Source organism: Lissotriton vulgaris, chromosome 1_1, assembly GCF_964263255.1.
Source record: "Lissotriton vulgaris chromosome 1_1, aLisVul1.2, whole genome shotgun sequence".
Lineage (NCBI taxonomy): Eukaryota > Metazoa > Chordata > Amphibia > Caudata > Salamandridae > Lissotriton > Lissotriton vulgaris.
Genome location: NC_141685.1, coordinates 1,704,228,340 through 1,704,255,823, shown reverse-complemented (window position 1 = coordinate 1,704,255,823; position 27,484 = coordinate 1,704,228,340). Strand labels below are relative to the sequence as shown.

Sequence of the window (27,484 nt, the reverse complement as noted above, 5' to 3'; positions counted from 1 at the left end):
AATGTGATAGATAGTACAGTAAACAATACCATAAATGCAAAAGAAATGGTTCATAAAATGAAATGGTGTTAGAATAAATTCTTAACAGCTAAAATAAATATTTCTTTATGAGAACATAAAGCAGATAGGCTCCGGGCTTTAGGCAATATATATGTAAATTCATGCCATCAACATGAAACGAAAATAGTCACTGTTCAAAAGTACCGACTTATAAATGGCAAAGATATCAACTAGTGATGAATAGGTTTGCAGTATTCACCATTATCTCTCTCTCTCTTTCTCTCTCTCTCTCTCTCTCTTTCTTTCTCTCTCTCTCTTTCTCTCTCTCTCTCTCTCTCTCTCTCTCTCTCTTCTCTCTCTCTCTCTCTCTATATATATATATATATATATATATATATATATATATATATATATATATATATATATATATATATATATATATATAAAATCTGTGTGTGTATATGTGTATATATCTGTGTGTGTGTTTGTATATATCTGGCAGTCACCAGTAGGTAGTTATAGTTAGTAGTAGTAGTAGTAGTAGTAGGCTTTATTTCGATAAAAAAATATCTTTAAAAGCATAACATAATACATCAACTTAATAACCACAATATATAAAGTGCTCAAGCAAATCAATTTAAAATAATATACATATCAAGTTAAAAATACTTAAAAAGATCTTAATACAATGACCATAATTAAACAATTTCATTTAGCCTTTTAGAACTGACTGACCAAGCCCATGTTAAAAATGTTGACAATCCGCACACATACAAGGGCCGAGTGTCTGACATCAGAATACGCAGAGCAACAATGTAATGTCTGGTGCCAAGTTCTCTGCATATTGGTTTAAGCCAGCTAATTCTAGGTGATTTGTATGCCGGGCATTCAAATAAAAAATGAGCAACAGACTCTACTCTGGACGTGCAGAATAAGCAAAGAGGTGAAGTTTGAGACGGGATTTTTCAACGTGCAGTCCATTCGCCTACTGGGAGAATTTCTACCCTGAATTTAAAATACAATGCCCGATCAGTAGGCTTTAAAATAATATCAAGGTAGGGTTCCCGAAAAGCCACATCCTTAATCCTAAGAAACTCTATGGTTACTCTGCCTTGTTTAGGGTCGGAACTACTTTTGAAGGATACCCAACTCCAGTAGAGCTTCTTAAGGACAGCTTTAGGGGGAGCAGATCTAGATACCCAGGCATCCCCGAGCACCAACTCTTCAAGCAAGGATTTGACATCTTTCAGCCACCTGATCTTGGACCAACCCGGCATAGCCATTACTTCCAACATCCCATCCGCATAGTTGGCTATTTCTGGGACTCGCCATAGGCGGGCCCATAACAGTAGCGGACAGAGTTGTGCCTGGTCTTTAATCGAACGGCACCCCATATCAAACAGCAGGGGTAACATCAGGGTACTCTGTGGGAGGGCGATCAATTCCTTCAGGAATTTATTCTGAGATCTGGATAACTGGTCTAAATTATAAGTTCCACAGAGTTCAGCCCCGTAAAGGGCCACGCTAACTCCTCTCGCCTTATATATATCTATCACCGGAGCGACAGGTTTGGTTAAGGAAGAGCGCTGTTCCTTAAGGAGTGCCCCCACTACCCTTTTGTGGCTTAACAACATCTTCTGGAGGTGTGGATTCCACTGCATAGTGTCTGATATACGGATGCCTAGATAATCAAATTCCGCAATCCTTTCCAGGGGCACAAGGTTCAGGGAAGGCGGACGACCACGTTTTTTGGGGGGGTTCAGTACCAGATATTTAGTCTTGCCAGCATTTATTATAAGCTCTCTACAGGTGCAGAAGGACTGGAAGCTGTCCAACAGGCTCTGTAGTCCCACAGGGGACTTAGAGATGAGGAGGGTATCATCAGCAAATAGGAGAGTTGGTATTCGCTTGCCCGCCAAGGAAGGTGCGTCAGATGGATTTTTCAAAAGGTGCTCCACCACTCCATTCACATATAGTGCGAACAGAGTGGGGGCAAGGACGCACCCTTGGTGGACACCCCTATTCACAAAGATTCTATCGGTCTTCTGGCCCTGGTACCCCACCTCACCTGTGCAAAGTTTCCAGTATGGAGCCTCACCAATAATGACAAGATGTAAGCGGGCATCCCCTTTTCGGACAATACCCACCACAGACGGTCCCGAGGAACCAGGTCAAAGGCAGTCCATAGGTCGATAAAAGCGAGATAAAGACTGCCTTTGCCTAGTACAACCACCTTCCATTATATGAGCAGTAATCTAAATGCCTGCTCAATAGTCCCTGTGCCCGTCCTGAAACCAGCTTGATAGTCTGAAAGGATTTTGTTGTCATCAACCCACTGTAGCACTCACCCTAGAACCACCTTTCCAGTGACCTTTTGTGTAGAATCGATTAGGCTAATTGGGCGGTAATTAGCAGGGTCGTCCCGCCTCCCCTTTTTGAAGATCGGGACGACCTCAGCCCCCTTCCATGAGTCTGGGATTGCTGCGCCATGATGGATGGCATTAAGTAAAGTTGAAATAAGCCTCCCCCATTCGATGTAATTGAGACGTAGCAAGTCGCCCGGTATCCCATCGGGACCTGCTGCTTTGTGCGGCACTAAGGATTTTATCACATTTTCAACTTCCTTGGCTGTAAAGGAATGGGCTTCACTCTCCACAATGGAGTCCATGGGGGAAGGTATAATCAGCCCCTGCCTGTCATCCAGGTGGGCGGTGTATAGAAGCGAAAAATGATCAAATCACATTTGGCCAGTGATGTTACACGTAAAAAGGGTGTTGTCGGGCCTATTCCTAGCCCTTACTAAATTCCAAAAACCACTAGAATCCCTCACTGCACTGACTTCCTTTAAGTCATGCCAAAACTGATCCTCCCAATCTTTCCTAGCTTCCTTAATGGACAGCTTATAGTTATTCCGGGCCAGCCGGATCAACTCAGGGACCTTCAGTTTGACTGCTGTTATGAGTGCAGATTTCATCTGCCGGCATTTTTTGGAATACCAACCCGGTTTACCCTTAGATCTCTGACACTCCCTAGCCGGAGGACCCCTACTATGTGTTATAAATAAATTGCCCAAAGCATCAACAGTATCACAAAAAAGTACAGATACTTCTGAGGGATCCAAGGTAGTTGTGTCCAGCTTGGTCTGAGCCGCTGCCATAAGTGCCCCTATAGTCTGGACTTTCCCCTCATCCAAGACAACCTTTCACCATTTAAGACGCCTCCCACAGTTTGATGGGCAGACTTCAGAGGTTGACAGTGATTTAGGTGGTACCAGCGAGTCGTTTTTATGCGCCCACAGAGAGTGCAAGATCAAGGAGAGCGGATTGTGGTCGCTGTCCACTGTTGGTAAGACTTCCATATCATTCATGAATCTCCAGAGCTTGAGATCCAGGAGGATATAGTCTATCCTTGAGGAGTGGCCTACCCTATTAAGCGTATGGGCTCCCAAAGGGTCCAATGTTGTTCTGCCATTTGCTGCCCTTAAAACAAATTCCATTGTCAAGGTGTTAAGCTGAACGGCCCGTTGGGACCATCTCTTTTTAGGCAGAATTGTTAATGATGGGATACCCCTCCTGGCATCCTCATCGGAAATGTCCAGGATGTCCTCTGCCGCAAGGGTCTTGAATGTACAATTGAAGTCCCCTGCGACCAGGACATACTTGCTATCACTACACTGTCTAAGTTTATCCTCAACCATGGTGATTATTGGGGATGAGGAACCACCTTTAGTACCCCTAGAGTAGATATTAAATATCTCCAAAGTACGCCCTCTCTGGGGCCCTCTAACTGTGATTCTTAATATGTCTGGGGAATTGGTTTCTATTTGCCTGATATGACAGCCCAGGGAGATACTAACCCATATGAGAAGGCCTCCTGAGGGGCGACCTCTCCCTGTAGGAGGGGAGATTGCTGGTACAAAATAGGTCGCATAGCCAACCTTGTAACGGGGCTCTATACTACAGGTCTCTTGGAAAGCACAAATCGCAAAAGACTCAATAACAGTATTCCATTCTGGGAGATCTAACTTTCTAGAAATGCCCGCTGTATTCCAGCTGAGAATCCTTATGTAGGTGTCCGCAACAGCTGGCTCAAGGGGGGGCTGTATATCAAGCCTGCTGGGCCTAATTACGGACTCCATTGGCGTGCCCTCTATAGTTAGGACCTAATTTCCATAGGAAATTCGCAACATTCTATTTGGAATAACTTTGGCGCCGGTTGATAAATCTTCTTGAAATTTTAAAAACTGGTGGTGCGCTCCGGTCCGCTCCTTTCCTGAACGTCTCGGGATTATTTGTGTAGTGAGGGCCGAGAAAAAAGGGGGTCCCAAAACGTGCTTTCCCCATGCAATTTTCCACAAAGAGGTAGTCCTTAGATGAGACTCGTGCCTTTTGCTTAAATGGTGTAAATCTGTTCAGTAGTTCCTGAGAAAATGACATTTAAAAGTACATATATATCTATGGCCGTGCAGGATCCGCGCACCCTAAGCGTACCCTGCTGTGCACGAGCTGTATTCTAATTGGCTGTCAACACTCCAAATCAGGAAGTGTTGGCAGCCATCTTGTGCCTCGTAAGAACCGAGGCACAAGAAACCTCAGAAACAAATGCGAAAAACGCAAAAAGGGGGCAGGGTAGAAACACCCTGACCCCCTAGGCCTGCTCAGGGGGTCCCACAAGGACCCCCAGCTTTTTGAAAAAAAGCGTCAAAATCCACGCAGGGTCTGCTGATCTTGCCGGTGAAAAAAAAATAAAAAATGAAGCGCGGGTTCCCGCTCTATATTACTTATTAGCCCCAGTGGGCCAAATCCCGGGGGCAATTAAATAGTTTTGTGGTTTAGGTAGTTTAGGTGGGAGGCCCAAAGGGGTTCCCAGACCGGGGACCGCAACCCCGGGGCTTTATTATAAATTGTGCTGGGGGCTCATAGGGATCCTCCGTATTCAAGGGAGTTAATCCACCAACTTAAAACACGCCACGGGGCAAGTTTGCACAGTGGTGAAGGGAGGGGGCGGGGCCTGAGTTCACATGTGTAAAAACACGTCCTGTGGCACGGTTTAAGTTGGGGAATTAATTCCTTGTCAATCCTGAGGGTGCCTGGGTACCCTCACCAGGTGCCTCCAGGTACCTCCAGTAAGCACCACGGAGCTGCATTGCAGAGTGTTGTAAAAAGGGGCGTGGCCTCTGAACACCTCTCTGCATACTGGAGGTACCTGGTGGGCTACTTGGCCCCCAGGGACCCACAGGATTGAGGAGGAATTAATTCCCTAACTTAAAACGCGCCACAGGGCGTGTTTGCAGACATATCACCTCAGGCCATGCCCTCTTTCTTCACCACTGTGCAAACGCGCCCCGTGGCGCGTTTTAAGTTGGGGAATTAATTCTCTTTCAATACTGAGGGTCCATGAGGGCCAAATAGCCCGACAGGTATCTCCAGTATGCGCCAGGGAGATGTGTTGCAGACATGTGTTCAGAGGCCACGCCCCTTTTTACACCTCTCTGCAACGCAGCTCTGTGACACTTACTGGAGGTACCTAGTGGGCTAGTTTGACCCTAGGTGCCCTTAGGATTGAAGGGGACTTAATTTCTCAACTTAGAACGGTGACAGGGCGTGTTTACACAGTGGTGAAGGGAGGGGACGGGGCCTGACGTGATGTGTGAAAACACGCCCTGTGGCGAGTTTTAAGTTGGGGAAAAAATTCATTTCAAACCTGAGGGACTATGGGGGCCAAGTAGCCCACCATTCCAGGAAACGCCACTGCGCTGCATTGCAGAGAGGTGGTGCAGGCGTGCCCCTTTTTACATCTCTCTGCCACGCAGCTCTGTGGCGCTTACTGGATGTACTACGAATTCTGATTTACTCACCTGTTATCAGGAGAGACCTCAGTACTGCATCTTTGAGCCCAGTACTGATCCTGAAAAATAATTCTAACCATACTTACCAGTAACTTGAATTTCCTTCTATAGGCTAACATTGACTGGTTTCACTTGGAAATTCTTCTAAGTGTGGAGTTTTGGAACTTTAAAATATTCACCTAAAATCATCTGAACAACGACTTACAATTTACTCACCTGTCATCAAGAGAGAACCCAGTGCTGCATCTTTTAGCCCAGCATTGACCCTGAAAAGTAATTCTTACCGTACTTACCAGTAACTTGTATTTCCTTCCATAGGAATCCATTGTCTGGTTTTCACCAGAAAAGTTTCTAAGTGTCTATTTTCACAAACTAAACATATTCCTTAAAAATCGCCTCTATGACTTAAATGCATTCTTTCAACTGTTTACAGGAGATGCACCAGTGCTGGATCCATGATCCACCACCGAGTAAGAAAAAGTAACGATAACACTACATACCTGCTAACTGAATTTCCTCCCATAGGATAACATTGGTGATTCTATGTGAAAAAATTGTCAACTTTTAAAATAAAAAAATCTTCCTTAAAATCACTACTGTAACCAAAACGCTTTTATTCAACTGTTTATAGGAGAAGGCCAAGGACTGAATCTAGGATCCAGTCCTGTGGTTAGAAAAGTAATCCATAAACAAACTAATTGCATTTAACTAGAAATTCACATCGAGCTCAATGTTGCATTGTGTTTGAAATTGTGTTGCCCATTGCAACAACTGTAACTACTCTACTCAAAAGTCTATTGCCTATTTGCAAAGTATTTAAACTAAAGTAATTCATTCTGAGAAAGTATATTTTGTAATGTAATGTCATTATAATGTAATTTAAAATATCTAAAAATAAATAGTTTAAAAAATGTAGTAAATCAGTATCAAAAAAATAAATACAACAATTAAAACATTTAAAAATTGTCATTGAAAAAAACCTTTGAAATTCACTGAAAAAAACATAGGTTTCAGACATGTTATAGTTAGGAATTAGCATTTAAAAAACCTTTGAAATGCACTGAAAAACCATCGGTTTCAGATATGGTATAGTTAGAAATTAGCATTTAAAAAACCTTAGAAATTCACTAAAAAAACCATAGGTTGCAGGGGTGTTATAGTTAGCTAGACATTTAACTCGTACATAACCATTGAAATTCCTCTGTTATAGTTGTCATGGTCAGTGACATCACTGATTACATCACTGATGACAGCTCAAATGACATCACTTATTACATCATCCACGTGACAATCTGATACACTTCATCATACACTAGCATTACCTTTCAACACTCATTATAAAATATGGAGTACCATATTTGAATGCATTGACACACCAATACAAGTTTCTAAAAACCTACTCAGTGATTCCTACATCTACACACACATCTAACCACTTACCTATAGATTCACTCATACATGCTTACAAAGATCAATAGAATACTATTAAATATACTTATACACCTACATCACACACCAGCACACATCCTATTCACTTATGCAGTCATCTTACTCACTTATGCAAACAATTAATCATACTTTTATTTACTAAGCTACACACTTATACAAACACCACTTTATTTATTCATATAGAAAGTAACTCATTCTTAGTGTGTTATAAAATCACTTTTACAAGTATACAGTTTTCAATACAATCATTCATACAATCACTGAGCCTTAAGTATACTTATTTATAAAAACGACTGTCACATACGCTGCCTTTTATATTTCTACTTTGTTGAACATGTATCATTGAGAAATATATTTACTCATCACCACACCCATAAAGAAATTCAGTCACCCAAACAAGTGTTTTCACGTGCAGTCCTAGCCTCATATACCTACTAAATTAACTATTTACACATCTTTGGACAATCACACACCTCCCACCCAGCCACAAACAGATCCACTATCCCATACAGATACTCACCTAACAAATTAATACTAATATAGACTTTCACATAGCTAGTAACCACCTTATGTAGTAGATTACACAACAAGAGATACAGTGAAACAGATATTCACAAAGTTTAATCACTATCCCATATATTTAGTGAGACACTTTAAAAAAGTCAATTAGACAGTCAATCATAGTGCTATTAGATCCTCCATCCAGACACTTATACACATACACTCAATCTTTAATGCAGATTGCTATATATATAATACTTACTTAAATATCGAACCAAACCACATTCACTGGATGATGTCATCAGTGATGTCATCAGCGATGTCATTTGAGATGTCATCAGTGATGTCATCAGTGATGTCACTGACCATGTCATGAATGATGTAATATGGTGATGTCATCATGATGTAATTTGAAATGTCATCAGTGATGTCACTGACCATGTCATGAATGATGTAATATGTGACATCATCAGTAATGGATTGCGGCTGCGCGAGTTATAGTTAGTACAACTAACTATGACAGAGGAATTTCAATGGTTTTATACGAGTGAAATGTCTAGCTAACTATTACATCCCTGAAACATATGGTTTTTTCAGTGAATTTCTAAGGTTTTTTTAAATGCTTATTCCTAACTATAACATATCTGAAACCTATGTTTTTTCAGTCAATATATATATATATATATATATATATATAGTATTATTCTATTTTTATTTCTTGTTTGTTTATAAATCTAAGCCAACCAGACAGCAGCGTGAGGGCACTCGGGAAACGAAGACAGGAAAGCATTATTTGCCAACGTAAGGAGAATTCAAGATGAGGGTGTCATTTAGACTTGGGCAAATAGCCCCTGAGGCTGTCAGGAGATGCAGAAATCATGTGTGTAATGTGTAGAAGACCGCCTGCTTTATCTAGAGATCAGTACCTACTTGCTAGGTGGTGATCTCCATCATGACAGTGCCGCCACCAGTGAGGCGAGTTCAGTTTCATCACATATGAAATTCGATCAGGCAACCATGTTTTTCTACCCACTCTGCATTTGCTTTCAAAATGTCACCATAGATGGATTGATAGATTTATATTGCAGTAAATAGCAAAAGTCATTACAAATGTAATTCCAACTATGTTTTCCATAAAACTACTGAATTAAAGACATATTTCCAAATATGTATGCTAAAACAATGAGATTTGGTTGATGACATATGCATATTATTATCTCTACAATACGCAGTTGTCCAATTTCTTCAAAAGCATATTTACATTTTCTTTGGAGCATGAGAAATCAAAAACCTTACCTGTATTCAAACAAAATGTTACGACTTTCCTTTTTTTTTGTAGTCTTTATTTCTGCTTGTACACAGTAACGTACATGCAAATGCACCTAACAATAAAACATCTGCAACTTTTCTTTTCTAATCCCTCCAACAAGCTTGTGTAATCTTGGTTGGTTCTGCCAGTTTGTGTTTCCAGCTCATATAGTCACTGCTATTTCCCACCCTACTACGCCATATCCGTGGTTCAGTATGTACTTGGAGAAAACATTTTTTAAAACCTAGGACTTCAAAAGGCACGTCTTTCTTTATTGACTCGAGAACAACGGGATAGATGGAGCATAATAGATTCCTTATACTATTGGCTGACCCTACAGTACTCTGGCACTTTCAGATAGTTAATCACTGAGCTCCAGAAGCCTTCATTGGAAAAATAACGACAAAATAAAAACACACATTCTCATTGTTAGAACTCAGCAAGATCTGTTAAGCAGTTCTTTATAATAATATAGCATGGTGTTGGACTTGGTCCTCTCTGCAAGGTCATCCCCGCACATTTTGCCTTCCACCTCCTGTTTTCTGAACCTGTTTCAGTTGACTATTAGGACTCTGCACACTTTACTTCTGCTTATCAGTGCTAAAGTGCTTGTGCTTTCTCCTTTGATAATGGCAAAATGTGCTTACCCCCAATTTGCATATTTTATTTACTTGTAGGCCCCTAGTAAAGTGGTACTACATGTACCCATGGCCTGTAAATTAAATTCTACTAGTGGGCCTGCAGGACTTATTGTGTAACCCACTTAAGTAGCCTTCTAAAACATGACTCAGGCCTGCCGTTGCGGCCTGTATATGCAGTTTTAAATAAACCTTTTGCCAAACCATAATTTTTTAATACATATAAGTGACTCCTAGGGTAGGCCCTAAACAGCCCATGAGGAAGGGTGAAGCATATTTAAAAAGTGGGAAGTGTACTCTTAACTTTTAGAACATAAAAACACTAAAATCACTACATACCTCTCTCATAGGATAACATTAGGTTACGTTATTCCATTTAATAAGTGCTAACTTTCAAGTGGAACCAGGTAGAAAAGTTAAGTTTGCTCGCTAAAGAATTGCAATTTCAAACTCTCTTTAATGGCAAAGTTAGATTTTAAGTCACAATTCCAAAAATGCCTCTTTTAGAAAGTTGGGATTTTCTCGTTCCAACCACTTAGTGCCGGCAGCCTGTATCTTGGGTCACTCTTATAGGTGTGGCTGGCAGTTTGTCTGCTCCCAGACAGTGAGACAAAAGGGGAATAGCTGTTGGCAGGACCGGGCATCTCTGATTTGATAGGGGGTAGAGCTGTCACCTACCACACTTACACATCACAAAGTTTTTGCCTTAGCACACTCCCAAAGTTTTCACACTAGCCATTTGTGCCCCCAGACAAGCTGGGGCCAGGGCAAGGCAACAGGACATTTCAGGCACCTTTGTTTGGGAGGACCCTAGAAGTGTCTTCTTTAAAACTTGTACCAAGGATAAATAGTGGACCCTCAGACCAAAATAGTCTGTCTACCTATAGAAGACTCTGAATACTGCTGTGCTGCTCTGCTGCAAGAAGGACTGCTACTCTGCTGCCCTGTTACTCTGCTGCACTGCTGCCCTGCTGCCTGAGTGAGAATGACTGGACCCGCATGTTTAACCCAGGACCATCAGAGTGACTTATAGGGCTAGTTGGCTGAACTCCTGATCAAAGCCTGAGGGACAGAACAGTCTCCAAAAACCTTGAACCCTCCACTTGGACTGTGCCTGATATAAACCCTGCCCCCCTAGTGGTGTCACCACAGTTCAGAATTCTTGGAAGTGGGCCTGAAGGTGCCAGCCCAGCTGTGGACTTGAGCAGAACTGAAGCAGTGCAGCGTATCTCCCCACAGTTTCACATCAGATCTACTGCTGCATGATGCATCCCTGATGGAGTGCCCCACAGCTCCTCCGAACCTATGCTGTGCAACCCATCCGCGACACAGGATTTAGCATTGCAGCCCATAGCTCCTCAGTACCACTGCTGCATGATTCACCCATGACGTAGGACACTGCTTCACACCCTGTAACTCCTTGGAACCAGTGCTGCATGACGCATCCTCGATGCAGCATCTCTCAGTGCTCCACAAACTAGGATTTCAGGTACTTTTTTTAGTGGGTCTAACTTGGTCCCTGTATGACCAGACAACCAGAGTTGACTCATTTTGCTTTTAAGCACCATTTTAATCTAAATCTATAAAATTGCATATCTCTGGTCCTACTAATTGGATTTTGTTGTTTTGGTGCTACATAGATTGTGCTCTATTCTCGAAATTGGTGTGGGGTTTTTCTTGTGTTGTGTTTTCACTGTATTACTGTTTGAAGTGCTGCATAAATACTTCACACATTGCCTCTAAGTTAAGCCTACCTTTTTTTGTGGCAAGTTACTAGAGGGTTAAGCACAGGTTAATTTGGGATTTGCTTGTGTTTCACCCTGACAAGAATTGTAGTTGCTGCTTGAGTAGGGTTTAACTCCCCCCAGCCAGTAACCCAATTCCCTTCACATGGACAATGAGTTGTATGAATCGTTGATTAAATCAGCATATATTGATTATAAGAATGACATTAAATCAGTTTCCTGAGAAATTAGGATGACTGAGACTCCATATTTTGCAATGCAGATTTTGATGGAATATTTGACCAGGTATGGTCTAAACTCTGTTGTTTTTTTATTACAGATACAAAATATTCAGCCCAGGAGTTAGCTGTGCTTATATCCTCCTTTAGTATAACCTGCAGAATGTTTTGTTTTTCACCAAATCCCTTAAGCAGATATTTGTTGCTAATAAGCAAAATATAAGTTTGTGACATGCAGGGAGTTTTACCCCTGCACATCAGAGGCATTTTCATGTTTTCCTTTGTGTGACCAACGTGCTTTGTATAACGGGCCCAGGAAGGAAAACTCGATGATGGTGACCCTGCTTGAAGTAGGACGGGTCATCCGCTACTTGGACTTAGCAGTACCGTGATTGGCTGACAGCCTGCCAAGGGTTTCCGATGGCAGAGCCTGCCAAGGCTCTGTCATCGGAAACCAAGTTGTTGCACTAGTTCTAAATGAGGCTCTAAACCATGAAATTTGCTAGTGGCAATTTATAGCAGATTCTTGCTTTAACAAACTCTAATTGACCTCTAGGTCCTGACTGATGTCTTTATGACAGAACGGAGTAATCAAGCGTAAGCGGTTTATTGTAGAAGAGACAGAAGCTAAGAATTCCAAAAGAGTAAAGGACCTTTCTCCGTTCGGCTTTAATCTTGATGGGTCGAGAGGAAGGCGGTTCTCAGAAGCCCATACTGGGCATCTGATTCGGATGGAAAGGAAGCACAAACATGGGTATGTGCTAAGCTGTAGTACTGGTGATTCTGTGGAAAAAACCGTGTAGAAATGTGAACAAAGCTAAGGAATCTGAAGTCAATTCTCTGCTTAGCGAGAAGCCAGTGGAATAAAATAGGAGTAAGCAATAAGAGGTCTATATTTTTTTTTATCTGAATAGAAGATGAGCAACACAGAGTTGTGCTCTTTGGAGCGTGTAAATCATATTGGTGGGGAGACCACATTGGATCCATTTCAATAGTCAATGCAAGAAATTGTAATTGCCTAATTTCCTGGAAAATCGTAATGTAGATCTGAGTATTCTATTATTTATCTGCCTGTTCTATCTATCTATCTATCTATCTATCTATCTATCTATCTATCTATCTATCTATCTATCTATCTATCTATCTATCTATCTATCTATCTATTATCTATCTATCTATCTATCTATCTATCTATCTATCTATCTATCTATCTATCTATCTATCTATCTATCTATCTATCTATCTATCTATCTATCTATCTATCTACATATACAACCCCTAAAAAACACTGTAGAGCTTTACCAACGTGTGGTTTACTAGGGTTGTACGAGATAGATGGCCAAATAATGAGTCAAGTTTTTCTTACTTGTGTTTCAAAATATTTGACTTATGCAGCTCATTCTCTGATAATATCATTTTAAACTTAAACCAAAATATTTTAATTACAATAACTGTCCATAATGGGCTGTAATAAAAGGAAAAAAACAGAATAATCATTTAACATACAAACTGGGTAACGTGGAATATGGTCCTATCTTGCCATCTGTGGGTTATGGTGACATTTGCAAACCAATTTGCTTTGTGGTTAATGATGTTATATATATATATAGGTCTGGCCCATAGGTTGGGTCAGGGAAACACAGCATTTAAAAAAGCAAGCCAACTGTTTAACTGGTGTGTGATCAAGAGTACTTGGTACTCGATACGCGTCGCTTGAAAGGTTCCGAATAAAACAACATCTTGCCTGAAGCCGTGCACCACATAAATCCATGCACCAAGTGCCATGCACTATATGGTACATGGCACACGTTGCATGGATGTGCTCATATACACTGTTGCTTGTGCTCCGGTCCTTTTCCTGGGCCGTAGCACAAGTCACAGTGTAAATAAGAACTTCCAAACCACCGCAGTCATATCGTAACTGCTTGTCAGGTGGTCTCCTGACCGCCACAACAGTGGAAGGCAGTCCGACCACACGATATCGTAATCGGGCCTTTGGTGACAAATATCTGGGGAATCTCCCATTATGGCATAGGACAGCTGGTGCGATTTTAAATCTTATTATTCACTCATCCTTGAAGAGCCCACTGTCTCCTTTTAAAACAATCTTCTAAAACAGCTATGTGTGGCCCTGGGAGTTGGGGCTGTCCAAAATCTTTTAGTTTTGCAAACCAAAGAAATCTTATTGCAGACTACTTGTTAATGTTCCACCCTTGAGTTCGTCTTTTATTTTACATTTGGAGCTGAATTTATTATAAATCTCTTAAACGATCAGGTTGACCTCACTCCTGCTATGGGTCAGTGTCTGGGCCAACCCCAAAACTAGTTTCAATAGGTAACTTGGCTTTTCCTGTGGGCTTATCTCCAGACTTTTTGCTTTTTGGCCTTCTGTTTTAGACCCTGTTTTGGTTGGTTTTATGACTCTGGGCACTTTATCACTGCTGATCAGTGCTAGAGTGCATATGCTCTCCCTGTAAATTGTATTTATGGATTGGTGTTTCCACGATTGGCATATTTGATTTACTGGTAATTCCATAGTACAGTGCATTGTGTGTGCCTATGGCCTGTAAATCCAATGCTGCTAGTGGGTCTGCAGCACTGATTGTGCCACCCGCATGAGCAGCCTGTAAAGGTTACTCAGACCTGCCACTGCAGTGTCTGTGCACAGTTTGATACTGCCTTGTCGACCTGGTAAGTGCATCCACTTGCCAGGCACTAACCTTCTTTTTTTTAACATGTGAGTCACACCTAAGGATAAGCCGAAGGTACCCCTGTGGGCAGGGTGCACTGTATCTGAAAGGTAGGACATGCTCTGATGTGTGTAACATGTCCTGATAGTGAAATACTGCCAATTTTGTCTTTCACTATTGAAAGGCTATCTGTCCCATAGGATAGAATGGGAGTTCATTTATAACATCTTATAAATATAAATTCCCATTAGGACAAGATAGGAAGATAAAGTGTAGTATAGCTGAACTTTGAATATAAAGATGCATTTGTTAGTAAGGATGATTTTTATATTCTGGGTTTGAAAATACCACTTTTAGAAAGTAAATATTTTTTCACTTAGCCATCCCGTGTGTCTCTGCTAGGTTTGTGTATTGACTGTCTTGCATAGGAGTGACAGGGGCTGGGGATGTACATTCTGTTCAGATAGCCACTTGGGGGGTGAGGTGTGTCCTGCCTTTCCAGGATGAGTCTGAGCTGGGCTAAATAGACCTGGGCTGTGTTGAGAGTAGGGGGAAGAGAGCTCTTTCACACCTGAATGGGTCTGGTTTGCCTTTGACAATGCTGTCTTAACCTCCTGCCAGGAAGCTGCAGGACTGAACTGGTTTTGGATGGGCAAAGAGTTTTTATACCACCAGAAAACAAAGTATTTTGTGCTATTAAAAGTGGGACCCAGACCCCAGACTTTTAGATTACTTCAGGGATTCCAGAAGAACGTTTGCCAAGGAGAAGAGCTGGAGAAGCTGAGGATAAGTACTGCCCCTTTTCTGTGTGATGTCTAAGGTTGGCCTGCAGTGGCTGTTTCTGCCAAGGAAAGGACAAGGACTTTTCTGTGTGCTGTATTCCCTGCTTGAGGAAGATCTTTAAGGGCTTGAAGTAGACCTTGTCACCTGTTTTTGAAGTCTCAGGGATACAAAGACTTCACCTCCAGCTCCCCTGAACTTTCTTTCTGGGAGTTATGACCTGCATGGAGGTGCCTGCTGCTGGTCAGGTCCTCTGGAGGTTGTCCCTGCTGTTGTGAGCTGGGAAAGCAATGCACAGACGAGAAGCATGGTGCATCCCCTCTATCCTCACGCATTGTATCTGGGATTCACACCTACAAGTACGCCGGGCCGCATTAAGAGAACCTTCCCGCAGAGTAAGAAACCAACGCATCACCTCCTCTTCAGTAAGGAACCAACGCATCACTGCCCCTATGTGACAGTAAGGCACTTACGCATATCCTCCCATGAAGTAATTAACCAACGCATAACCTTCCCTGGGCATCATCTTCCCTGCAAGAGATTTTGTTTGTGCGAGTGACGCATCCAAGGTACTTTGTGTGAAAAGTACTTCATCTGCAATTTGCTTTGAACAGAACTATTTCTTCCTTTTAAAAGTCATATGTGTTTTACGGTATTGTGGATTTTTATTGTTTTGGTCTTGTTTGGTTTATATAAAAATTACTTATTTTTCTAAACTCATGTGGTGTCCATTTGTAGTGTTTTCACTATTTTACTGTATGCATGCACAAATGCTTTACACACTACCTCTGAGATGAGCCTTTCAGCTCGTGCCAAGCTACCCAGGGGGTGAACCGTGGTTATTTAGAATTGTATCCCCATTACTCTGACTAGGAAGAAGGGTCCCTACTTGGACAATGGTGCAAACCATTGCCATCTAGAGACCCCCATTTCTAACAGTGGGTAATTGTTCAAATTAGGGCGGGTATGGTGTGGAGATTAGTTTCCAAGGGGATGTCTTTCAATGGAAACCTAGGTTGCCTGTCTGTCCTTCTGATGGGTCTTCTTCTCAATCACAGTTGCATTTTCTGTATTTTGTAAATTGTATAGGAATTATTTTATCTAATTTCTTAAGCTAATTTTAAAATATTCAGCTGTTGAGAACGTACCGGTTCCAGAAACCTGTGAAGTATGCTTTAGTGTTTGCTCCTTTTTAAAATTAGCAATAAATTGTAGAAAAACTATGGAGGGTCGTTAATTAGGCAAGGTTTGGAGTTGTCTTAAAATTGATGAGTAGAGCAGTTATACTCAGGCCAAAAATTGTGCGGCTGCTCACTTGTTCCTTTATGAAGGACAGTTTTAACGTGTGGTCATGAATTGTTTAAATATTTTAATACATTAACTTTGTATATTATATTTGTGTGAATTTGTTAGATCTGTTATGGTTTGTTTGGGGACTTGGTCCAAGAGCCCTGGAAAATAAGGTTGCTGAGTGAGCCTCACCCACTGATGCTGCATCAATGTCTAGATATGCAGTTATTTTAGATACTCTGAGAGACCCCAATGGCATCTTTCCTCCTTGGTCTGGAGACTGTAGTCCACTCACTTCCACTGAATAGGCAAATAGGGTATCCCAGGGCAATTATACAGATAAGGGAAGTGTCTGAAAAGGCAAACGTTTCTGGTAAAAGGGTGATTATTGGGGAATTCCAATGATGCTCTGCCAGTGCAACTATGCAATGAAAATGTACCTAAAACTGGCAGATGTGGCGTGCAATCACATTGGGGCAGCTTGTTTGGGGAAAAAATGTTGCAACAACATTTTGGGCAAAACCCAATCCTTTGCTCTGCTGGCTCGGCAGTATTTGAGGAGGGTGTTAGCGCTTTGTGTTTTTGGAAGTGTTGCCTGAGGTAGAGTAGGCTTTTATTGGTTTAATTTCTTTGCTTCTGGTGCTTAAATAACTGAAGATGATTCAAAAGTGTCCCTTCGGTCTTGTAATAGAATTACCAAGCCAATTTGTACATGACCTCAGTATGGAAAGCACTAATGTGAGGATGCCCCCCACTCTTTGAACTCCTTTTCCCCAGTCTCTGCACATACTCACCCCGGACCTGCTGTCCAGTTCCGCACTTATTACTAATGAGACAAGATGCCACTCTGAAAAACTGTTTCAGTAGCATTTAACACATATGCTCTCTGCAGCGTTGCAGCTGAAGCAAAAGCAAGGACAAAGTGAGTGAGTGAGCAGCAGCTGGGCAAGGCCTTGACACTGGGCAGTGACAGTCTGGGCAGCCCATCCGACTAGAAATGCAGCCATGCAGGTCACCGTCCCATGTGGAAATGCCTATGTGCCCAGATGTCAAACCTAGCCTGGATCATGATACCAACAATATATTTTGCATGGTCATCAAGTATTTTAACTCATGCCACTGATAATCTACACCCATACATCTTGGGCGCGCTGTTTGATAGTTTACAGAAATAAAGAACCATAAAGGTATCTGTTATGAATCTAGCAGGTAGTGTGGACACTGATACATTCTTAGTGGCCTATTGTTCCCGATGAAATGTAAGTTAATGATCCCTGCACTCACAAAAAATCACAAAGGATCAAACGGTCTCACGTGGTTGTGGAAAATTGCAGCATCCACAGTACAATTAATTTCACCGGAGTATGTTTTATTCTGTCTCTCCAGAGGTTACACACTGCACGATGAAGTAGAAAGACCCATCCCTGCCAAGAACAGAGACCAAGATGTCTGTGAATTCCAGCATGCCGGATTCTGGGAATCAGTCACCGGAGAAGTCACATAATCCAGCCAACGGAAACAAAGAACCTCTAGACTCAGGTGAGCAATGTAGTATTATTGTTCCTAGGTTGGATTTGAAAATATTAAAATTACTACTTTAAATGTATTACACACCCAATGTCATCAGTGTACATTCACACATATTTTACTTTGTGATGGGAGGCTAGTGCTCATGTTTAATAGTACTAACATTAGTAGTATTAAAGACTGCTGCTCCTAGCATCACTAAAAGTACTAGTAATTACTTGTTTTTAAATAGTGTTTACATTTGCAATTTATGTTAATTTCATAGCCCTCTAAATCATTGTCGTTCATTTAAACCCTGGTAAAGATATCTATTCATAGACTTCGGATATGCTGAGTGACCCCAGCCTGGTTTCAATCCTTCAATTGACAGGCCACTCAGTAAACTCAGAAGTAAGCAGTTCTTGAACTTTCTAATCTGCATAGCCATGATGGAATGGGCAACGCAACATTCCCTTCTCGGTTGCACCACTGAAGAGCCTTCAGAGTTAGTTCTCTTTTTGTGCCCTTTACATTGCTTCTGTCTCTAGTGAACAGTGATTAGCACTCCATAGTTTCAGATACAGCTTATGGAACATTGTGGTAATGAGGATTTTGAGAATTGAAAAATAAAGTGCCCAGGGATGGTTCTGAGGCAGGCTATTGAGGTTGCATCTAAATCAGATGTATGCCTATTATATGCCCTGCTCTCTGAAAGAATGTCAGAACAGCTTTAGTTCTTTAAGAGTTAGGTTTTCTAACCAGACAGTACTTAATACAGGCCAAGAGAAACACAGTGTTAAGTATTTTATGGGTTAAATTCATAGCTGATATCTTCTGTGTATGGATGGGCACTGAAGCCTCTCTGCATTAGTTCCTGCAATGGTTAAATAACCCCTTACAAGACATCAAAATTAACATGTCAAAAGGTAGATCATCTATAATGTTTTTGGATACTGAGATACTAGCCAATAACAACTCTTTGTGCACTTCACTATATACAAATAAACTGATCAAAATAGTGCTCTAAACTACACTAATTTCTATCCATGATGTCTGAGGGACAACCTCCGCAATGGATAGTTTATGAGAATTTGCTAGATTTGTTCTACAAGAGATGATTATTTTCACCATGTAAGTCTACTATCTGACAAGCTAACTAACAAATGCTACCCGAAAAAGCTAATTAAACTTTTCCTTGAAAATGTTTGACTTACACCACTAGAAGCTCTTCTTAAAAAGACAAGGAAAAAAGAATCAGGCAAAATAATTTGGGTCAAAATTGCCATATCTTTCAAACTTAGGGTCTGATTTAGAGTTCAGCAGGTGAGTTACTCGTCACAAATATGATGGCTATCCCATCCACCATATTACAAATAGCATTGGATATAATCCCTTGTATATAAATTCTTATATATTGTTACACAAATTAGTGATAGAACATGATAGAAATTGAGGTTGCTCTGTGGCAGACTATACCAGCGGTCCAAGCAGGAGCCACAATCCTAGTCAGGGTAAATCAGATACACAACATAAATTCAACTGTCCTCACCATCTAGTAGCTTGGTACAGAGAAGTCAGGCCTAACTTAAGAGGCAATGTGTAAAGTATTTGTGCAACACTTTAGCTACAGTAACACAGTGAAAACCCCACAAAAAACCACACCAGATAAGAAAAATTGAGAATATTTATCTGAGTGAAACAAGATCAAAACGACAAAAATCCAGTCAGTAGAAATTGAGATATGAATTTTGAAAGATTACATTTAAAAACAGTGCTTAGAAGTCGGTAGCGCTTAAATGTTACTGCATGGGTTAAGATAGACACAAAGGGGTCACTGCATTGGTTATTGCAGAAAATAGATGCATAACCCACTTCTGAGGCCCTGGACTGGAAGTGACACCTCAGACAAGGGTAGGACCCACAGATGACAGAGCCAAGTATCACCAGCAGAGTTGTCAGAAGTCTTTTGTGACCCTGAGACTTCGAAGAACAGGAGGCAAACCATCAAGACCTTAGAGAAACTTGGGTTCAAGAATGTAAGGAATAGGTCCAGTCTTTCTCACTCCTATTCATGAAGCAGCAGATAACAGGTCAACAGAGAAGAGTAAGTAGCAAAGCGGCAGCCACTCCTACAGCACAGCAGTTATTCTTCCAGGCAGAATGCACTTGTATCCAGCAAAGCCCTTATTTGATTATGTCAGGGGTCCAGTGTTTATACCCAAATGTGCCTTGAAGTGGGGGTGACTTCAAAGAGGCCTTCCTTTCCTGCCATGGCTCCAGACTCACTACAGGGTGTTGTAATGTTCTTTGTGTGGAGAGAGGCACACCTCTATTCAGGTACAAGTGTCCGCTTCTCCCTACCAATCCACCTCAGGAAGGCCCATCAGCCTGGTGATGGGCCATCAGGATGTTAATGGCACACCCCAGCTCCCTTTGTGTGACTGTCTAGAGGAAATGCACAAAGCCCAGCTGTCACCCATCCCAGATGTGTATTCCGAGACAGGCAAATGCACAAAATGGTTAAAGCAAGAAAATGCCAACTTTCTAAAAGTGACATTTTCAGGCTTACAATTTAAAATCCGACTTCATCATAAGTTGTGATTTTAAATTATGAGTCCACAGACACCAAACTCCAAATCTCCATCTTTTCCCATTTGGAAATTACACTTAAAAGATGTTTTAAGGCTACCCCAATGTTAACCTATAGGAGAGATAGGTCAGTAGTGGAAAATTAATTTTGCAGTTTTTCACTACCAGGACATGCAAAAACTCAAAAGTAAATGATCCACCTTTTAATTACATTTCACTGTGCCCTTAGGGCTGCCTATGGCCTACCTTAGGGGTGTGTTATATGTAATGTAAGGAAAGGTTTGGAACTGGCAAGTAGGTTAACTTGCCACGTCAAAATGGCAGTTTAGAACTGCATACACAGGCTCTGCTGAGGCAGACCTGAGCCATGTTTACAGGGCTATTTGAGAGGGTGCAGGCCCAACAGTATCATTTAATTTACAGCCCCCATGGCACAAATAGTGCACACTACTAGAGACTTATTAATAAATTAAATATGGCAATTGTGGATACGCCAATGTTTCCTTGTTTGGAATACATAGAATATGTACTTAGTACTGGTTAGCAGTGGTAAAGTGCTCAGAATCCTAAAGCCAGCACAAATGAAGTCCCCTAAATAGGAGGTCAGAAGGCAAGAAGTCAGAGGAAGCAACTCCATCTAACAGAACACATTCTTTACTGCACTTTCTTTGACTTCTATTCTTTGTATTTGTTTTGGATGGCATGTTATGTAACATCATTGTTTCTGTGTATGATTTGTATGAGAAAGATGTGCATAGCTGACTAAAAGAATAATTCTCAAAGATCCAATGAATGAAGTATTTTGATGATCAACTGATCAATTGCTTTTCCGGTCTCTTATTATGCACTACATCTAGTGATTATCATGTGAAGTATCTCTTTTGTTTATAATCATAGGTTGTCTAACTTTCCATGATTTAAGGACCTATTCCCTTCCCAATCAGGTTTTTTGCCTACAATTATCTGTGAGTAAAGCGCCAAGCGGTTTCATGTAGAGGTCAAAACTGACAGAAAACAGTAGGAAACCTAGGGGACCCTGCAGGTATAGGGATCTTTTGGGACCTAGAGATACCCATGTGCATAAACGAATGGTGTAAGCAACGCTTAAACCATGAATCTGCGATGGATTAATCAGAGATGCAATGCATTTACGCTGCAGTCAACAGAATTCTCAAGTGCATGGTGCCGTGCATCAAGCGTTTACCCGGGCGGCTGAAAGGGTGGGGCACCAGTGTTACTTGGGGGCTATTTTTGTACCAGTGCAGCAGTTTTGAAAGCATCTGATGCAGAGTTCCTTGTAAATCCAGTAGTTTTCAGGAACCATAAAAGTGCTCAGAACTCCGTTGATTAATGTACCGTACAGGGGATGGTCTGAAAACATTTGCCAGGGCTGCTTTGGGTTTCCAGTCCAGACCTGCTTGAGTGTTATACATTATTGCTGTGCAATGTTTAGTATGTTTCCCTTGGTAGTTGGTTCAAAAATTGCATAAAGGCTCATCAATATTTAATTAAATATGGTTGTACGGTTATTGTGGTCAATAGGCATTTAGACACAAGAATGCTATGTTTCCTATAATATCTTGTCCTGGAACCTTATCTACGTGTAGTCTAGAGGGCCGGACTGGTCGTAGCAGGCACCGGGCATTTCCTCAGTGGGCCGGAGGCTGGGGGCTGGTTTTCTCAATAGGGGCAGGTTTTGAAATATCATCCCCCTTGTAACAAAAGCGGGAGCAGTGTTTCTTACTAGCACCCTCCGCTCCCGCCCCCAGGGACGGTCGAGCACCAAGCTGCCAGGGCTGGTTGCTATTCCCAGTCGGCCCTGGTAGTCTAGGACTTATTCCATTACTAAATAGGTGTAAGCCTACTCTTAAGCTGGAATTTGATTAGTATTTGAATAGGTATATGTCACTGGTTTTGTAAATCAGAACTTATTTGTGAGGGTATCTGAAAAAAGGGTGACCAGATGTGTCTGATTTCCGCAGACAGTCCCCGTTTTCAAAGGACTTTGCCGGTGGGACTATACCGGTGTCCCAACGCTTTCATGTATTTTAAACACATGTCCCAGTTTTTTGGAACACAGGTTAGTTCATCCTGAAAGGAGAATTTAAAGGTATGCTCTCCTTTGTTTCTTTCTTCCACACAGCGCAGGAGGAGTTTGTCTGCTTGCATGTTGCAGCAGATAGGGAGATAGTGGGGATGAAGGGCAGAGGTGCTCAGGGTCGTGGTCGTACCATAGCAAATCATATGTATGTGTAGCTTGTAAATGTGTAGCATATATATATATATATATATATATATATATATATATATATATATATATATATATATATATATATATATATATATATATAATACACATACACACACACACACACAAATGTACCAATTTTCTGTGTGTGTTTTTTCCTACAAGGCTATCCAAAATCGACATAAAGCCGAGGCCAGACATAAAAATAATGCTAAAGGCTTTAGGCAAAATCTGGTCACCCTATCTGAAAAGTATATTCGCTTTCCTGCAACCTCTTGTTGACTCCCCTAATACTCCAATTTTCCCGCCTTCATTCCTCCTTTTTTGTGACATTCCAATCGAACACTCCGAGTTTTGCAATAAACGCCAAAATGTCTGACCCTGAAAAATCCTCAATCACGGTGGATTAGCTGTCTCTGTACAACACATTTTTCGCCAGTGCAGGCAACCATTTAACCCTGCAGATTAGACGTTTATGCAAAGCATTCATTCCCTGAGCATGCATTCTATACATTTCTGCACAGCTCTTTGTAATATGTGAATCCAGCCTTCTAAACTGGGGAATACGGCTAGTGTACCAAGTTTTTGTCCTGTGTTTTAGAGGGCAACATCATCCTAATGATTAATTTAAGAGCTATGAACATTTCATGTTTTCGGCAAGGCAGTGATTTAATTGGCAGGATGTAGCTGTGCACCGCTTGCCAGCTGTAAGTCTTGTTTTCCAGAAAATTTCACACCTGTTGAGTCATTTCCTAGAAAATTGAAAGTTTGCATTCCTGCCACAGTGCACTATTGTTTCCGTGAGGCTTTTGGCTGGAGCAGAGGCTCAGGAGTTTGTTTGTAAGTGAATGCCGCCTCCTTGTTTATTGAATCTTATCCCTTCATCCGCTAAGGAAAAATCAAGACCAGTGAAAGCGCCTGGAAATGAGGTGCGATGGAGCCCTTAGAAAGACGGCACTATTCGACCAAAGTATAACAAATTAAGTGTTTTCATTATTTTCACGTATGACACATGAGTTGTGAAAACACTTATGAAAGCTCTGAATGTAGTCGACAGAAAATGCAAGTATTGTGCCTCAGTGCACTTTGGTTCCAACTCACGTCGATCCACAGGGATCATCATTAAACTGGAGTGAAGGAAAGAAAGGGTTCATTATCCACTCCAGTGGTGGAAGGGAGCAAACTAAGAGAATGTTTAGTGCCGCTTGCCTTGAATTTTTAGCTGAAGTCAATCTTATTGCAAAGGGTTTCTATGGAAATGTGTTAATAAAGTTCCATCCCTGCGACTTCCATTCACAGAATGCACTATTCCTAAATGTTACACCTTAGCAAAACATTGGTTCCTTTGCTTGCCCCTCTGCTGTACTATTCTTGTCCTATACCATTGCCAGCTGCCCGCGCTATCACCTTTAGACGTGTTTGCTAAAATGATAAGCATTGACAAAATCAATAAATTGCAAGGTACATATGCGTTGAATCAATACCTTAATATCAAGAGCACGCAGATGGAAATGTCTAAACTCTATATCCATTTGATACAAAGCTAAAAGATACCCATTAAGTACCAAGATATCAAATTCTATTCAAACAATGCCTCAAATAATACCTCCAGGCCATTGGTGTTAGCATTTTATAATCCATAGAAGTATGAACTTTCTGAGCAGGTGAAATGACATGAAATGTCATTAGATTACAAAGCTATGAGTCATTTATCTTTAATTGAACAATGAATGACCATCAGATGCTGACTCATGACATGAGTCTACTTTGGTACTCTGAAAATAGATTCTTCATAAGGCAGCAACTATTTAATACTCATGATTCACAGAACCTTGAAATCACCATAAGTGATTAAATGAGCATCGGCTACAATGAAATGTCCATTGCATGCTGTGTCAGAAAGAAGAATGACCCCTCTAGCAATGAACACGAATCAGTTTGTCCCAGATGAATGATCACCATAGCTTCTTCAATGTGCCTAATGCGTAATAAGACTCCGCGCATCAAATGATGGGGATCCATGCTTTAGGCATTGTTGGAGAAAGAGCAGATGGCTTCTAGGCCAAAGCTATTCAAGACTCAAACAGGGTGGACCGTTTAATCCATATGGGCTGTGCAGGAACTCCCGGGAAAACATAGGCCACGCTGGTTCTATAATGAATAGAAAGTTTGATGTTTATCTTCTCTGGCATGAGTAGAAGACACATAAAGGCTGTGTCAGAAATAAACTCGGTGATGTTTAGTCCCTGAACTAAGGTACATGAACAGACAGCATTTGAGTCTTGCGCAATTGAGGGGAGAGACACGTTATTAGGCGTGATGATGGAATTCTTTGTATAGTATTGATAAGTGTGTTCAATAGGCCCCAGACTTATGTTCAAAAATGTATTTCTACATGGCTAGCATGCTCATTAATGGTGTAGTTGGATGGAAGACTTCGCTTTTTTAGGTAGGGTTTCAGCATTATGGGAGCTGTGTGATTTTTATGTTTTGTCGCTCTACTTTGGGCAGGGGGAAGAGCCAGGACAGTTTGATCTATAACAGCTCTTGTGTATTGATGGAGAAAGAGGTATGGGGGCAGAGTGTGATTTGTAAGAAGTGTATTAGTGTTGTGCATTATGGATGAGGTTTCTCTTATTGTGTCACTGTGAATGTGTAGCTAAACGTATGCATGGAGTGGAGAGAAGTATAGATACATATGTGGTTGTGCGTACCACCCTTGGCATGATTGTTAGAAATGGGATTCCTAGTTGGCTGAGGTTTGCACCCAGGCCAGGTAGGGAGCACCACTCTAGTTAGGGTAAGCTAGATATACACTAAAATATAAGCTGTGCTTCCTCCCTGGTAGCTTCGCACAGAACAATCAGGATTATCTAAAGGGGCAATGTGTAAAGTATTTGTGCAACATACAGATTCATATTCACACAATGAATACACCACAAAAAGACTCCACACATGTTCAAAAAATTGATTATTGTAATCTGGACAAAAGTCTGATGTGTAGTAATTAGGATATTGAATTTTGAAGGTATAACTGCAGGAAATTGCTTAGAAGCAAGCAGCACAAAAATGCCAACATTATGTCACGCTGGAAGGGGGCGAAGTCAAGGTTCAGGTAACCTCAATGGAGCCCCGGCCGGCTACAGGACCCACGCTGGCCCAGGTGAATGAAGTACCTTTCCTGGTTACGAACAGGGAGATGCGTCTATCTTCTCCATGTGGTGAAGACTATGCGTCAGTTTCGAAGACGGGTGTCAGAGACGAGAGGCATCCAGCGATGTGCCAGATTCTGCCACAGAGTTGAGGTCACCAAGCTACAGCAGCTTCAATAATCTCTCCAATGCATCAATCTCTGGAGGCAAAGTCCTGGTTCCGATGAGATATACCAATTTTACTCCCACAACCCAGTCGACACGTGGGTTCTGCTACACACAGACAGGAGTTGCGTCTAAATCCATGATGCAGGTATCTGGGCCACTTCCAGTGAGCCAGGCACAGGAGCAATACTCCTCAAAGTATTGAAAAACGAAATAGACTGTTTGCCAGTACCTGCCCTTAGGAATACTTAGGGCCTACCTTAGAGGTGACTTGTATGTAATAAAAGGGGAGGTTAAGGCTTGGCCAGTAGTTTTCACATATGTCCACCCGAGTTGAAAGTAAAGAGATAACCCAACCTCTACGGTGTTCTCATCACTTAGGTGGTAAAACCTAGATAGACCATCAACATTTGCGTGGTGCATGAGCCATCTGAGGGGCTTGTGGTCAGTGTGAATAAGAAAGTGAGAGGCAAACATGTATGGCCTCAACTTCTTCAGTGCCCAGACCACAGAAAAAGCTTCTCTTTCACAGCACTCCACCTCTGTTCCCTGGGGAGTAACCTCCTGGAGATAAAGGCGACAGGTTGGTCTAGGTCCTCCCCATTAAGTTGGAATAGTACTCCCCTATGCCATGCTCTGAGACATCTGTCTAAATGATAAATACCTTGGAGAAGTCAGTGGCCCTAAGCACAGTAGCTGTTCACGTGGCCTTCTTTAGGGAGTCAAAAGCAGTTTGTCATGACTCTGCCCAACTCACTTTCCTGGGCTGCTTCTTTGAAGTCAACTCAGTGAAGAGGACAACAATGGTGCTATATCCCTTGATAGACCTCTTATAGTTCATAGTGAGGCCCAAGAATGTTCTGACCTCAGTCTGGGATTTTGGGGGCAGCCTGGCCATGATGATTTCCTTCTTGGCCTGAGGGGTTTGCATCTTCCCCCTGCCCACCAGGTGTCCCAAGTACACCACAAATCCTGTTCTATCTGGCAATTACTTGCCTTGATAGTCAGGCCTGCCTGCGGCAGAGCTTGAAGCATTTCCTGGAGGTGAAAAGGCTGGTCCTGCCAGCTGCTAATGAAGACAGCTTTGTCATCCAGATAGGAAGCACAGACGGCCTCCTTGCAATCAAAGATCTGGTTCACCAGCCTCTGGAAGGTGGCAGAGGCATTCTTTAATCCAAAGGGCATCACCCTAAACTGACAGTGGACCTCTGGAGTGGAGAAGGCTGACCTCTCCTTGGCTCCTTCTGTTAGGGCAATCAGCCAGTACCCTGATCTAAGATAAAGGGTACTGAGATACTGGGCAGTCCCTAACCTATTGATCAACTCATTAGCCCGAGGATCAAGTGAGCATCTGTC

At 41.7% G+C, this 27,484-nt stretch overlaps 1 protein-coding gene across 3 annotated transcripts in view; it reads left to right on the top strand.

Moving 5' to 3' along the window:
* Positions 1–27,484, top strand: part of SFMBT2 (Scm like with four mbt domains 2) — a 916,952-nt gene that overhangs the window by 210,560 nt on the left and 678,908 nt on the right. For all 3 annotated transcript variants that reach the window (XM_086918957.1, XM_086918956.1, XM_086918958.1), the window contains exon 2: positions 17,855–18,007. In XM_086918957.1, the coding sequence (XP_086775083.1) occupies positions 17,914–18,007 (94 nt within the window). In that variant the 5' untranslated portion in view covers positions 17,855–17,913. The remainder of the gene's footprint in view (positions 1–17,854; positions 18,008–27,484) is intronic.